General features: G+C 44.8%; 1 protein-coding gene across 1 annotated transcript in view; it reads right to left on the bottom strand.

Annotated features, from left to right (window-relative positions):
• LOC129855908 (uncharacterized) overlaps positions 1-10,513 on the bottom strand; it is a 31,529-nt gene extending 21,016 nt beyond the window's left edge. The window contains exons 1-6 of the mRNA XM_055924017.1: positions 10,286-10,513; positions 9,976-10,095; positions 9,821-9,874; positions 9,553-9,632; positions 9,296-9,389; positions 8,748-8,819 (exon numbers count right to left, since the gene is read on the bottom strand). Coding sequence (XP_055779992.1) covers positions 8,748-8,819; positions 9,296-9,389; positions 9,553-9,632; positions 9,821-9,874; positions 9,976-10,060 — 385 coding nt within the window. The 5' untranslated portion in view covers positions 10,061-10,095; positions 10,286-10,513. The remainder of the gene's footprint in view (positions 1-8,747; positions 8,820-9,295; positions 9,390-9,552; positions 9,633-9,820; positions 9,875-9,975; positions 10,096-10,285) is intronic.
• Positions 10,514-12,676: the final 2,163 nt, after the last annotated feature.

Below are 12,676 nucleotides of genomic sequence, written 5' to 3'. Positions count from 1 at the left end.
GCTAGGATTAATGATAATGTTAGGGTTTTTCATAGTTTGTAAAATATGGTTACAAATATATACAGTACCAGTCAAAAGTTTGGACAAACCTACTCAATCAGTATTTTTCTTTATTTTTACTATTTTTTTTGTAGAAAAATAGTGAAGACATCGAAACTATGAAATAACACATATGGAATCATGTAGTATCCAAAAAAAAGTGTTATATATATATTGATTGGTTTATTATTTATATATTTGAGATTCTTCAAAGTAGCCCTTTGCCTTGATGACAGCTTTGCACACTCTTGGCATTCTCTCAACCAGCTTCATGAGGTAGTCACCTGGAATGCATTTCAATTAACAGGTGTACCTTCTTAAAAGTTTATTTGTGGAATTTCTTTCCTTCTTAATGCATTTGAGCCAATCAATTGTGTTGTGACAAGGTAGAGGTGGTATACAGAAGATAGCCCTATTTGGTTAAAGACCAAGTCCATGTTATGACAAGAACAGCTCAAACAAGCAAAGAGAAACAACAGTCCATCATTACTTTAAGACATGAAGGTCAGTCAATGCGGAAAATGTCAAAAACGTTGAAAGTTTCTTCAAGTGCAGTCGCAAAAACCATCAAGCGCTACGATGAAACTGGCTCTCATGAGGACCGCCACAGGAAAGGAAGACCCAGAGTTAGGATAAGTTCTTTAGAGTTACCAGCCTCAGAAATGTCATCCCAAATAAATGCCTCAGAGTTCAAGTAACAGACACATCTCAACATCAACTGTTCAGAGGAGACTGAGTGAATCAGGCCTTCATGGTCGAATTGCTCAACAAAGAAAACAAAAAAACACTACTAAAAGGACACCAAGAAACACAAGCAATGGGTATTAGACTGGTGGAAATCTGTCCTTTGGTCTGATGAGTCCACGTGCAATTTTTGGTTCTAACCGCTGTGTCTTTGTGAGACGCAGAGTAGGTGAACGGATGATCTCTGCATGTGTGGTTCCCACCATGAAGCATGGAAGAGGAGGTGTGATGGTGTGGGGGTGCTTTGCTGATGACACTGTTGGTAATTTATGTAGAATTCAAGGCACACTTAACCAACAAGGCTACCACAGCATTCTGCAGCAATACTCCAATTCCATCTGGTTTGCGCTTAGTGGGACTATCATTTGTTTTTCAACAGGACAATGACCCAACACACCTCCAGGCTGTGTAAGGGTTATTTGACCAAGAAGGGGAGTGATGGAGTGCTGCATCAGATGACCTGGCCTCCACAATCACCCGACCTCAACACAATTGAGATGGTTTGGGATGAGTTGGACCGCAGAGTGAAGGAAAAGCAGCCAACAAGTACTAAGCATATGTGGGAACTCCTTCAAGACTGTTGGAAAAGCATTCCAGGTAAAGCTGGTTGAGAGAATGCCAAGAGTGTGCAAAGCTGTCATCAGGGCAAAGGGTGGCTACTTTGAAGAATCTAAAATATATTTGGATTTGTTTAACACTTTTTTGGTTACTACACGATTCACGTGTGTGTGTGTGTGTGTGTGTGTGTGTGTGTGTGTGTGTGTGTGTGTGTGTGTGTGTGTGTGTGTGTGTGTGTGTGTGTGTGTGTGTGTGTGTGTGTGTGTGTGTGTGTGTGTGTGTGTGTGTGTGTGTGTGTGTGCGTGTGTACTTCCGCAAGCAGAGAACTCTTGAAAACGAGAATAGCAAAGTTTCCCCTTTTTCTGCAGAGAACATATCTCCCTAAACAAGAGGTTCTTACAACATCATACCAAGTACTTAGTAACACAATCGAACCCTTACATCATGGTACTGAAAAACAATCCTACAAAGTCGAAGTCGACCAAATCGATCAGCTGACGGACATGTAGGACATGTTGGTCAAGCCAAACCATAAAAAGGAACAGAAATACATAAAGTACCGACAACAACCAAAATATTTCAAAAGGGCTTTCTCTCCACTTCTAGTAAAGGAGACGGACTGCACTGCAAGGATCTTGACACTGGCCCGTAAAGACCACAGAGAGGTTAAGAAATAGAGACCATGTCTAATTGTGTATCTGTGGGCCTTTGTGTTTGTGTGCGTGCGTAATTCATTCTAAAAGGAGTTAAACTGTTCTCATTACTCTGCTTCATACACATAAGATCCTTTCCATTGTGTCCATCTCAAACCCAGTCCTAGTGACAGTTGTTTATCATTTTTAACAGACTGACTTTACAGTCATGGGGCAGCAGTATGCTTTTACAACAGTGGAATTCACACCTCTCCAGACCAGGGTTTCATTTGTTTGACTTGTATCTCTTTTAGAAAGAGCACAGAAAAAAGTAAAGGTGAAAGGTTACGGCCGGGAGAACTGCAAAAGAAGCAGACGTCTGTCGCTACTGAGCTGTATCAAAACAGTAGTAACACATGATGCCAGTGCAACGTCTTGAGTTGATGATTTAAAAAAAGGAGATGAAAAAACTGCTTGAGAGGAAGTTACTTTTGAAAAGCGCCAATCAAAACTGACCCGTTCCACAAAGTGTGACCCGGGGCAAAGAGAGAAAGACAGGCTCAGACATGCCCACAACAGTCACAAAGCCTGGGAAGACCTCTGAGAGAAATAAGAATTCAACCACTTTCAACCTAAATGAAAAGTTACGTCAAAAGGAAGGACCATCACAGATTGAGAATAAATACAAACAGCTAATGCTGCATGGTGTTCTCTTCTCTTACTATAGCGGTTGATTTTTCCATTATTTCACCGTGTGTGTTTTATTACACAGGTGTCTGATGCCTGACATCCAGGATTCTTTAGCAGGGTTCGACAGTGCGACCATTCTTCTCGCACATGTGGCAAAATATTTTTCTGTGCGACCTGGAATTGTCATTTAGGAACACCAGTGCACATGTAAAAAAATGAATGATTCAAGCTTGAATATTTCTCATTGTGCTCCTAAATGTTCTTGCGTGCGCGCGCCTAGGTTTTTCAACATAGGTGCACACGTGCTCCTTCTAAAAAAAGGTCAGCGTAGAGCCAGCCCTATTTAGTACATAAAGATGTTTAGTTTGCAGATAAGATGGGGTTGAGGATGATACACTTGTTTGACAAGATAGCACTCTGGTGAAAGAGGATATGGTCATCCACAACCAGCTGAGCAGCATATTAGAGCTCTGTGATGTTCTGACACAAAACCTGTCACTATTTTGAAATGTCCTCTGTTTAAAGCACTGAGAACAACAGACCACAGTATAAAAGGTAATGTCTTATAACACAAGAACATATTAAAGGTAGCCTATACCATAGAATCTGTAGTCACATATCCATCAGAGACCAATGAACAACTCTCTCTGTGCTTTTACTCTCCTGTTCATTCTCTAGCGTTTTGTTTCCATCCAGTGGCGGACGTTGGTACGGCACCTCACCACAAAGATGACATTACACAGAGTAGGTTGGGTGCTGTCATTCAGTGGAGCAAGACTGGACATTCCACTTTCTAGTGTCTCTTGTATTACATTCAACAGATTGAGAGCACTGAAATGCTAATCATTTGGCGTTTTGTAGAAGTCCCGTGAACCCTTCCTATTTGGAGTAGGCAAGCTCAGTCAAATGCTTAACGCTTAACGTTTTGGCAAGAAAACTAATACTGTTTGAACCCAGGTTTGCTGCACAGAGGTCAGCCTAGTCCTCATCTGGAGGTTATCACCCTGAGATCAGACTGAAGTCACACACAGACGTACACGTGTCATACAGTCTATTCTCGCAGTTCAACATCCATGAGTCATGCGGCTCTGGTTATTCAAAGTATGATCTGACACCAGGCAGAGTTAGCCTGGGGCGGGAGAAAACATTTTACAAATCAAATGTGTTATGGATGGTGACCATGGTGTCGCAAAGGAGTGGGCACTGAGAGCAAGAGCCCCAGGACCACCAGCCCCACAACATCAAAGATCCACCCCCATATCTTACATACTGTATGAGGTTGTTTCTATAAAACACCAAACCACGGTGTGTGTGACCAAAGAGCTCTATTTTTGTCTAATCTGATCATAGCACCCGGTTCCAAATCAAGTGCCAATGCTGTTTAGCAAACACCGGGTGTTTACATTTGTTGCTCAATAAAGGCTTCTATTGGCATGGAGGCGGCGTCTATTTGTAGATTTGGAGTCTTGGTGATGCCAGGATGCGACCAAGTTGGGTAATTCTCCAACGATGACCCTTGGTCCTTTCTTTGCCTAACCATCTTCCTCACTGTGATTGGGGACAAGTTACACTTGGGTCCTCTACCAGACCTGCTAACCACTGTTCCAGTGGTTTTAAACTTTGTAAATGTTGCCCAGTAGATTCCTTTTCCCCATTGTGATTAACGACAGTTGGGTTTTACATGCGTGTTAACTCATTTTTACCTCAGTGAAACAGGAAGTCATGAAAGGCCACAATACAGTTCTTTAAATTATGTATTTTGTGTCGCCATGACTAAGTGGCCAGGGAGACTTTGCTTCAGGGGGAGGTGTGCAAAAAAACACATTTCCATTACACACGTATGTAACAGGACAAATATCTTCAAAACCTGACTGCTGACATGCAGAACAGTTTGGGACTGTATCAACAGTGGACTAATGAAAAAAAACACTCAAATATAGTTTGAGTAGAGTTCCCCTTTAAGCTGAGATTAATACAAAGAAAAGTATACTATGTTAATGCTGATTCAATTGTGTTTGATTTTATTTATAAGATTCGTTAGGGGTGCTAATCATTTTGATACCTTTTTTAGATTTGTTTTATTACTTGTTAAACAACATATTTTTCTCTGAGCAGTTGTATTAGTAATATAATGTTCCCATACATTGGCCAGGTCGCAGTTGTAAATGAGAACTTGTTCTCAACTGGTCAACCTGGTTAAATAAAAAAATTAAAAAGTATTTGCATTATTTATTTTACACAGTCTTTTTATATCATCCTTATCAAGGGTGCCAATCATTTCGGTCGTGACTGTAAATGTAAGCTCTTAGGGACTCTAAACCTTACACAGTGCTCGTGTCACTGTTTTGAATAAAACTGGAATATTAACAGTGATATGAGCAAGAGCAGTGTGTTGGTTCTCTTTTCTTTGAAGTTGTCATTATTCCCACACACCTGCCACACAAGACATCATGAGGTTTTAAAATTAGGTTGAAAAATGTATTATTTCAGCTGTGACTCTGGCCACTTTAAAACGTAGATAACTATGAATACAGTATAGTTATTAACGCACTGTAACGGTCCTGACCTGTTTTATGTTGTTTTTGTATGTGTTTAGGTCAGGGCATGTGTTTTGGGTGGGCAGTCTATGTTATCTGTTTCTATGTTGGTTTTGGGTTGCCTGGTATGGCTCTTAATTAGAGGCAGGTGTTTGGCGTTCCTCTAATTAAGAGTCATATTTAGGTAGGCGTTGTCACAGTGTTCGTTGTGGGTGATTGTCTCCTGTGTCGTCGATGTATGTACCATACGGGACTGTTTGGTTGTTCGTTCGTTCGTTTTGATGTAGTCTGTTCCTGTCCGTGAGTTTTACGTTTTAGTTATGTAAGTTCATGTTCAGGTTTTCGTCTACGTCGTTTTCTTGTTTTGTAATTTTGTAAGTGTTTTGTTTTCGTGTGCCGTCGTGTCAAATAAAGAGATGGCATATTTCCCTAATGCTGCGTATTGGTCCACTGATCCTTCTCTCCTCTCCTCGTCCGAGGATGAGGAGAGCGACAGCCCTTACAGAATCACCCACCAAGAATCCAGAACCAAGCAGCGTAATTTGGAGCAACGGGGAAGTATACAGGACTTATGGAGTTGGGAGCAAGTATTTAACGGAGAAGGACCATGGGCTAAAGTAAATCACCGTCCATGGGAACAGCTGGAGGCACTGAGGAGAGCAGAGGCTACCGGAGAGAGGAACCGGAGTTATGAGGGAACGCGTCTGGCACGGAAGCCCAAAAAGCCTGTGAGTAACACCCAAAAATTTCTTGGGGGGGGGGCTAAAAGGTAGTGGGCCAAGGGCAGGTAGGAGACCTGCGCCCACTTCCCAGGCTTACCGTGGAGAGCGGGAGTACGGGCAGGCGCCGTGTTACGCAGTAGAGCGCACGGTGTCTCCTGTACGAGTGCATAGCCCAGTGCGGGTTATTCCACCTCCCCGCACTGGTAGGGCTAGATTGGGTATTGAGCCAGGTGTCATGAGGCCGGCTCAACGCGTCTGGTCTCCAGTGCGTCTCCTCGGGCCGGCATACATGGCACCTGCCTTACGCATGGTTTCCCCGGTTCGCCTACATAGCCCGGTGCGGGTTATTCCACCTCCCCGCACTGGTCGGGCAACCGGGAGCATTCAACCAGGTAAGGTTGGGCAGGCTCAATGCTCAAGAGAGCCAGTACGCCTGCACGGTCCGGTATTTCCAGCGCCACCTCCCCGCCCCAGCCTAGTACCTACAGTGTCTACACTACGCACTAGGCTACCAGTGCGTATCCTGAGCCCTGTTCCTCCTCCACGCACTCTCCCTGTAGTGCGTGTATCTAGCCCGGTGCCTCCAGTTCCGGCACCACGCACTAAGCCACCTGTGCGTCTCCAGAGCCCTGAACACACTGTATCTTCTCCCCCTACTAATCCTGATGTGCTTGTCCTCAGCCCGGTGTCACCAGTGCCGGTACCTCGCATCAGGGATAGAGTAGGCTTTGAGAATGCAGTGTGCCCTGTTCCTGCTCCCCGCACTAGTAGGAAGGTGCTTATCCTTAGCCCGGTGCCTCCAGTTCCGGCACCACGCACCAGGTCTACAGTGAGCCGTATCCGGCCAGAGCCATCCGTCTCCCCAGCGCCATCTGAGCCATCCGTCTCCCCAGCGCCATCTGAGCCATCCGTCTCCCCAGCGCCATCTGAGCCATCCGTCTCCCCAGCGCCATCTGAGCCATCCGTCTCCCCAGCGCCGTCTGAGCCGCCCGTCTGCCATGAGCCTGCAAAGCCGCCCGTCTGCCATGAGCCTGCTAAGCCGCCCGTCTGCCATGAGCCTACAGAGCCGTCTGCCAGACAGGAGCCGCTAGAGCCGCACGCCAGACAGGAGCCGCTAGAGCCGCCCGCCAGACAGGATCTGCCAGAGCCGCCAACCAGACAGGATCTGCCAGAGCCGCCAACCAGACAGGATCTGCCAGAGCCGCCAACCAGACAGGATCTGCCAGAGCCGCCAACCAGACAGGATCTGCCAGAGCCGCCAACCAGACAGGATCTGCCAGAGCCGCCAACCAGACAGGATCTGCCAGAGCCGCCAAAGAGCCATGAGCGTCGAGAGCCGTCAGCCTGCCATGAGCGTCGAGAGCCGTCAGCCTGCCATGAGCGTCGAGAGCCGTCAGCCTGCCATGAGCGTCGAGAGCCGTCAGCCTGCCATGAGCGTCGAGAGCCGTCAGCCTGCCATGAGCGTCGAGAGCCGTCAGCCTGCCATGAGCGTCGAGAGCAGTCAGCCTGCCATGAGCGTCGAGAGCCGTCAGCCAGCCATGAGCGTCGAGAGCCGTCAGCCAGCCATGAGCGTCGAGAGCCGTCAGCCAGCCATGAGCGTCGAGAGCCGTCAGCCAGCCATGAGCGTCGAGAGCCGTCAGCCAGCCATGAGCGTCAAGAGCCGTTCAGTCAGGATCTGCCTGAGTATATCAGCCGGGACCTGCCCCTTGTCCCGGTGCTGCCCCTTGTCCCGGTGCTGCCCCTTGTCCCGGTGCTGCCCCTTGTCCCGGTGCTGCCCCTTGTCCCGGTGCTGCCCCTTGTCCCGGTGCTGCCCCTTGTCCCGGTGCTGCCCCTTGTCCCGGTGCTGCCCCTTGTCCCGGTGCTGCCCCTTGTCCCGGTGCTGCCCCTTGTCCCGGTGCTGGCCGTTCATTTAGGGGATGTTAGTTTTAGGGTGGTCATTGGGAGGGGAAGACAGAAGCGGGGAGTGACTATGGTGGTGTGGGGACAGCGTCCAGAGCCGGAGCCACCACCGTGGTCAACTGCCCACCCGGACCCTCCCCTGGACTTTGTGCTGGTGCGCCCGGCGTTCGCACCTTGAGGGGGGGGTTCTGTAACGGTCCTGACCTGTTTTATGTTGTTTTTGTATGTGTTTAGGTCAGGGCATGTGTTTTGGGTGGGCAGTCTATGTTATCTGTTTCTATGTTGGTTTTGGGTTGCCTGGTATGGCTCTTAATTAGAGGCAGGTGTTTGGCGTTCCTCTAATTAAGAGTCATATTTAGGTAGGCGTTGTCACAGTGTTCGTTGTGGGTGATTGTCTCCTGTGTCGTCGATGTATGTACCATACGGGACTGTTTGGTTGTTCGTTCGTTCGTTTTGATGTAGTCTGTTCCTGTCCGTGAGTTTTACGTTTTAGTTATGTAAGTTCATGTTCAGGTTTTCGTCTACGTCGTTTTCTTGTTTTGTAATTTTGTAAGTGTTTTGTTTTCGTGTGCCGTCGTGTCAAATAAAGAGATGGCATATTTCCCTAATGCTGCGTATTGGTCCACTGATCCTTCTCTCCTCTCCTCATCTGAGGAGGAGGAGGACAACAGCCCTTACACGCACATTGACTTCCTTCTCTCTTCTCTTAAACGGCTGTTGCAAAAGAGGAAATCCACTCTGAACACAAAACCCATTCCAGTAACCAAACAATACATCACACTTGACAGATCACTGTGCAATAACTCAATCACTCATAGAATTCTCAATAGAGAATTGTTCCTCTTTTGGGGGCACATTGTCATAGTCCCAGCAAAGTGACCCTATGAGAGGACAGTACATGCAGTACAGTACTTCACCAAGCTCACCTCTTTCTCCCTCACTTCCCTTAACCAGGACCTCGGTGCTGTTGAGCTCCACGGCGGTAAAGGTGTCCATCCCTGGAGAAGTGATCAAAGACAACATGCATTAGTCATGGTTTATAGGCCGGCATTGTAAACAAGAATTTGCTCTTAACTGACTTGCCTAGTTAAATAAAGGTTAAATAAAAAATGGTTACTACTAGTCTAACACGTATTATCAGTTTGACCACGAGTTAATGTACATTCGCTAAATGTTCATTATTATTTTTTGGGGTAGTTCAGTTTTTCTTTCTCTCTGCATTGTTAGGAATGGCCCGTAAGTAAGCATTTCACTGTTAGCATGGGATGAAGCATGGGATGAATGAAATCTAAATCAAGATTTACAGAATTGTTTCGGTGATGTCTTGTGTACAAAGTCTAAGTCTCCCTATTAATGTGTAGTAAATTATCATTAATGATAGTGTAAATTAATGTAGAGTGTATTCTCATCCGTACAGATGCATAATAATACATGTTTTATTCTATACATATTCTATGTAATTCTATGTTGTCACCCTTCTGTGTTGAGGAGTTGTCAAACACGGCGTCAGGATCCGCAATACTCAGAGGCAGATCCTCATGCCTGTCTCGGAGATCTACGGAGTACCTCTGGAAACACAACACAACACACACTTCAACGGGTTAGAAAACATACAGGCATCTACAGACTTCGTTGAATGCTAGTGTTTGGTGTTTGTACAGAGTCAAGTTTGTTATAGAATGTTAGAATTGATTAAATCCCAGAATTGAATTTGCCATATACCTAACTCACCCTTGATGTCTTCTTTGTAAAGAAGCATGCTGCTCCAAGCACACAGGCAGTGATGATGATCACAATAAAGATGATCAATCCTATCAAGAAACGGAAAACAATCAATTGTTGAGCAACAAGATAAAGGCCATGCAAGTCATTCTGGACTTAAATGTTCATGTTATTTATAACGTGGGTTAGTCTGACAAATGATAACCAATTCAGATTTGGTGTCAGAACACACACCGTTGGGCAAGATTGAGACATTTTTTTAATGCAATCATGTTACCAATGTGGGGCGATTTTCCCGCAGAGGGTTTTGGTTGAGCAGTTCCCGCCAAACCTTTTCAATAAAGAGAAGATAAAAGTTGTGTACTGATGGATTCACTTCACAGTGGATTCACTTCACAGTGGATTCACTTCATTCTGGTGAGATCAACTCACCTGTATTCTTGGTGGTGCTAGTAGCAGTTGTGCTAGCAGTTGTGCTGCTGGCCTCTGCTGGGGGCTTTGATGTAGAGACGTCCATTGTTGAGGGCCAGGATGTAGGTCCTGGAGATGCATCTTGAGAGAAATGACTGTTACTTTACCTCCACCAAAGCAGGTAGGAAATTAGCATCGATCAGAGACCGAGACTGTATCGACTGGTCTTGAGTGGTCTCAAGACCCAAGACAACGAGGTCAAGACTCCATCTCCAGTATCGACCACTGACCATAAACTGACCATACAGTGAAAGCAGCAACTCCAACCTACCTGAACTGGTCTTCAGGGGTGTGGTTACCGTGTGGTTAGGCCTCCCGGTGGAATTGGTTATAGGGACGTTATCAAAAATGAGATCAGGAAGGCTTGGGGTTATGGCGGATAATGTTAAATCATTGTTGTCTACAGCCGTGGTATGTCCTGGAGTGTCTGTGTCGTTGGCTGGGTTGGAGGCTGAGGTGGGCTGGGTTACAGTGGGATTGACTGGCTGTGTCTGGGCTGTGGTGGTAGAAGCCAGGACGAGACCTGGAAAAAAACGTGGGTTTAGAGTCAGTGTTGGGGAGTAGTGAACTACATGTCGTTCAACTAGTCATATTCATGACATTTTGCTGTAGCTTGGTGGTACTGTAGTTGAACTCAATTCACAGCTTGGTAGTGTTTTCTGTAGTTCATTACTTTGTTGCCATGTTGTGGTGTAACTAACTACTGGAACTACACACTACTTGTTTTCTGTAGTTCATTACTTTGTTGCCATGTTGTGGTGTAACTAACTACTGGAACTACACACTACTTGTTTTCTGTAGTTCATTACTTTGTTGCCATGTTGTGGTGTAACTAACTACTGGAACTACACACTACTTGTTTTCTGTAGTTCATTACTTTGTTGCCATGTTGTGGTGTAGCTAACTACTGGAACTACACACTGCTTGTTTTCTGTAGTTCATTACTTTGTTGCCATGTTGTGGTGTAACTAACTACTGGAACTACACACTACTTGTTTTCAGTAGTTCATTACTTTGTTGCCATGTTGTGGTGTAGCTAACTACTGGAACTACACACTACTTGTTTTCAGTAGTTCATTACTTTGTTGCCATGTTGTGGTGTAGCTAACTACTGGAACTACACACTACTTGTTTTCAGTAGTTCATTACTTTGTTGCCATGTTGTGGTGTAACTAACTACTGGAACTACACACTACTTGTTTTCAGTAGTTCATTACTTTGTTGCCATGTTGTGGTGTAGCTAACTACTGGAACTACACACTACTTGTTTTCTGTAGTTCATTACTTTGTTGCCATGTTGTGGTGTAACTAACTACTGGAACTACACACTGCTTGTTTTCTGTAGTTCATTACTTTGTTGCCATGTTGTGGTGTAGCTAACTACTGGAACTACACACTACTTGTTTTTTGCAATAAGAAAATAAAGTATGGGTGACGTAGGAAATCATGTCCTTTCTTTTTTTATGTATCAGAGTTTGGGAATCCCCGATCTATGATATTTCAGATTTAGAAATGATCATTTTCACAAAGTAGCTTCAATGTAGTGAACTACTTTTTTGTTGTTGTTAAAACTACATTGTAGTCACATTATGAATATTGAGCAGCAACTGTCCCGTAGACGGGGCACCGATCCACAAGAAGTTGAAGTAAACTATAGTTCCCTTAAGGTCGGGCTCTACAGCACAACCTTTTTACTCGCACATGCGCCTCATTATTTTGCTGTGAGACGTGGAATAGAAAAATGAAGGATGTAATATCTCAAATATCTTTCATTGTGCTCCTAAATGTATTTGTGTGCGCCTGCATTTTTTCAACTTAGGTGCACACATGCTCCTCGTAGAGCCCTGTAAGGGCAGCTTTAGTGCAGCTCATCTTCTTCCAATGTAAAGTAATTAGGAGTTTGATTTCAGAGTAGCTTCCCCAACACTGTGTAGAATATAGAGAGAAGAAACCATTGCATAGATAGAGCATTGATTACATCAGCAGCTTTTTTGAGCAGATAAACTGAATTGACAAAACCAGTTGAGAAAACAATCTCGTATTTGTATAATAACCTGTGCAAAATAATCAAAGACTTGATCTTAACTATACAAAAACAAGCAAAGTACATCAAAGTAATGTTATACTAGATCAAATTCAACAAGAAACCTAGTGCTTAAGAGTGTTTGGCCAGCCCCCAAAAATAACATCTATTTTTGTTATTATTTTAAAGATAAAAAAGAGCTTTCGGACAGTAAACGAAAGGTCGCTGGTTCGAATCACCGAGCCGACTAGGTTGACGTGCTCTTGCACAAGGGCACATCAACATGTCTCCTGTAAGTCGCCCTGGATAAGAGCGTCTGCTAAATGACTCAAATGTAAACATACTGTAAATGTCGCAAAAACAGAGAAAGGCAGAGAGGCAGCTTACCCAAAAGGACAATCAGACAGGGAAAAGTAAACTGTATTTTGTCCATTTTGAGTAACCCTTGTGTATAGTTATCTTTCCCTGTTACTCTAGTAGCCTGCTGTAGACTGTGTCACTAACAGAGTGAGGAAATGCAGTGCAGTCTAGTGCATCCCTCTCAGGATGCAGGGCCATGAAGCCACAGAGAACATGCACCGCCACAGGATGTATAATAGAGAAATAGTGTTGCTCAAAAAAGTACTGGGGGAAATTACA

This window comes from Salvelinus fontinalis, chromosome 5, assembly GCF_029448725.1.
Source record: "Salvelinus fontinalis isolate EN_2023a chromosome 5, ASM2944872v1, whole genome shotgun sequence".
Lineage (NCBI taxonomy): Eukaryota > Metazoa > Chordata > Actinopteri > Salmoniformes > Salmonidae > Salvelinus > Salvelinus fontinalis.
This window is presented reverse-complemented; position numbering and strand designations above follow the sequence as displayed.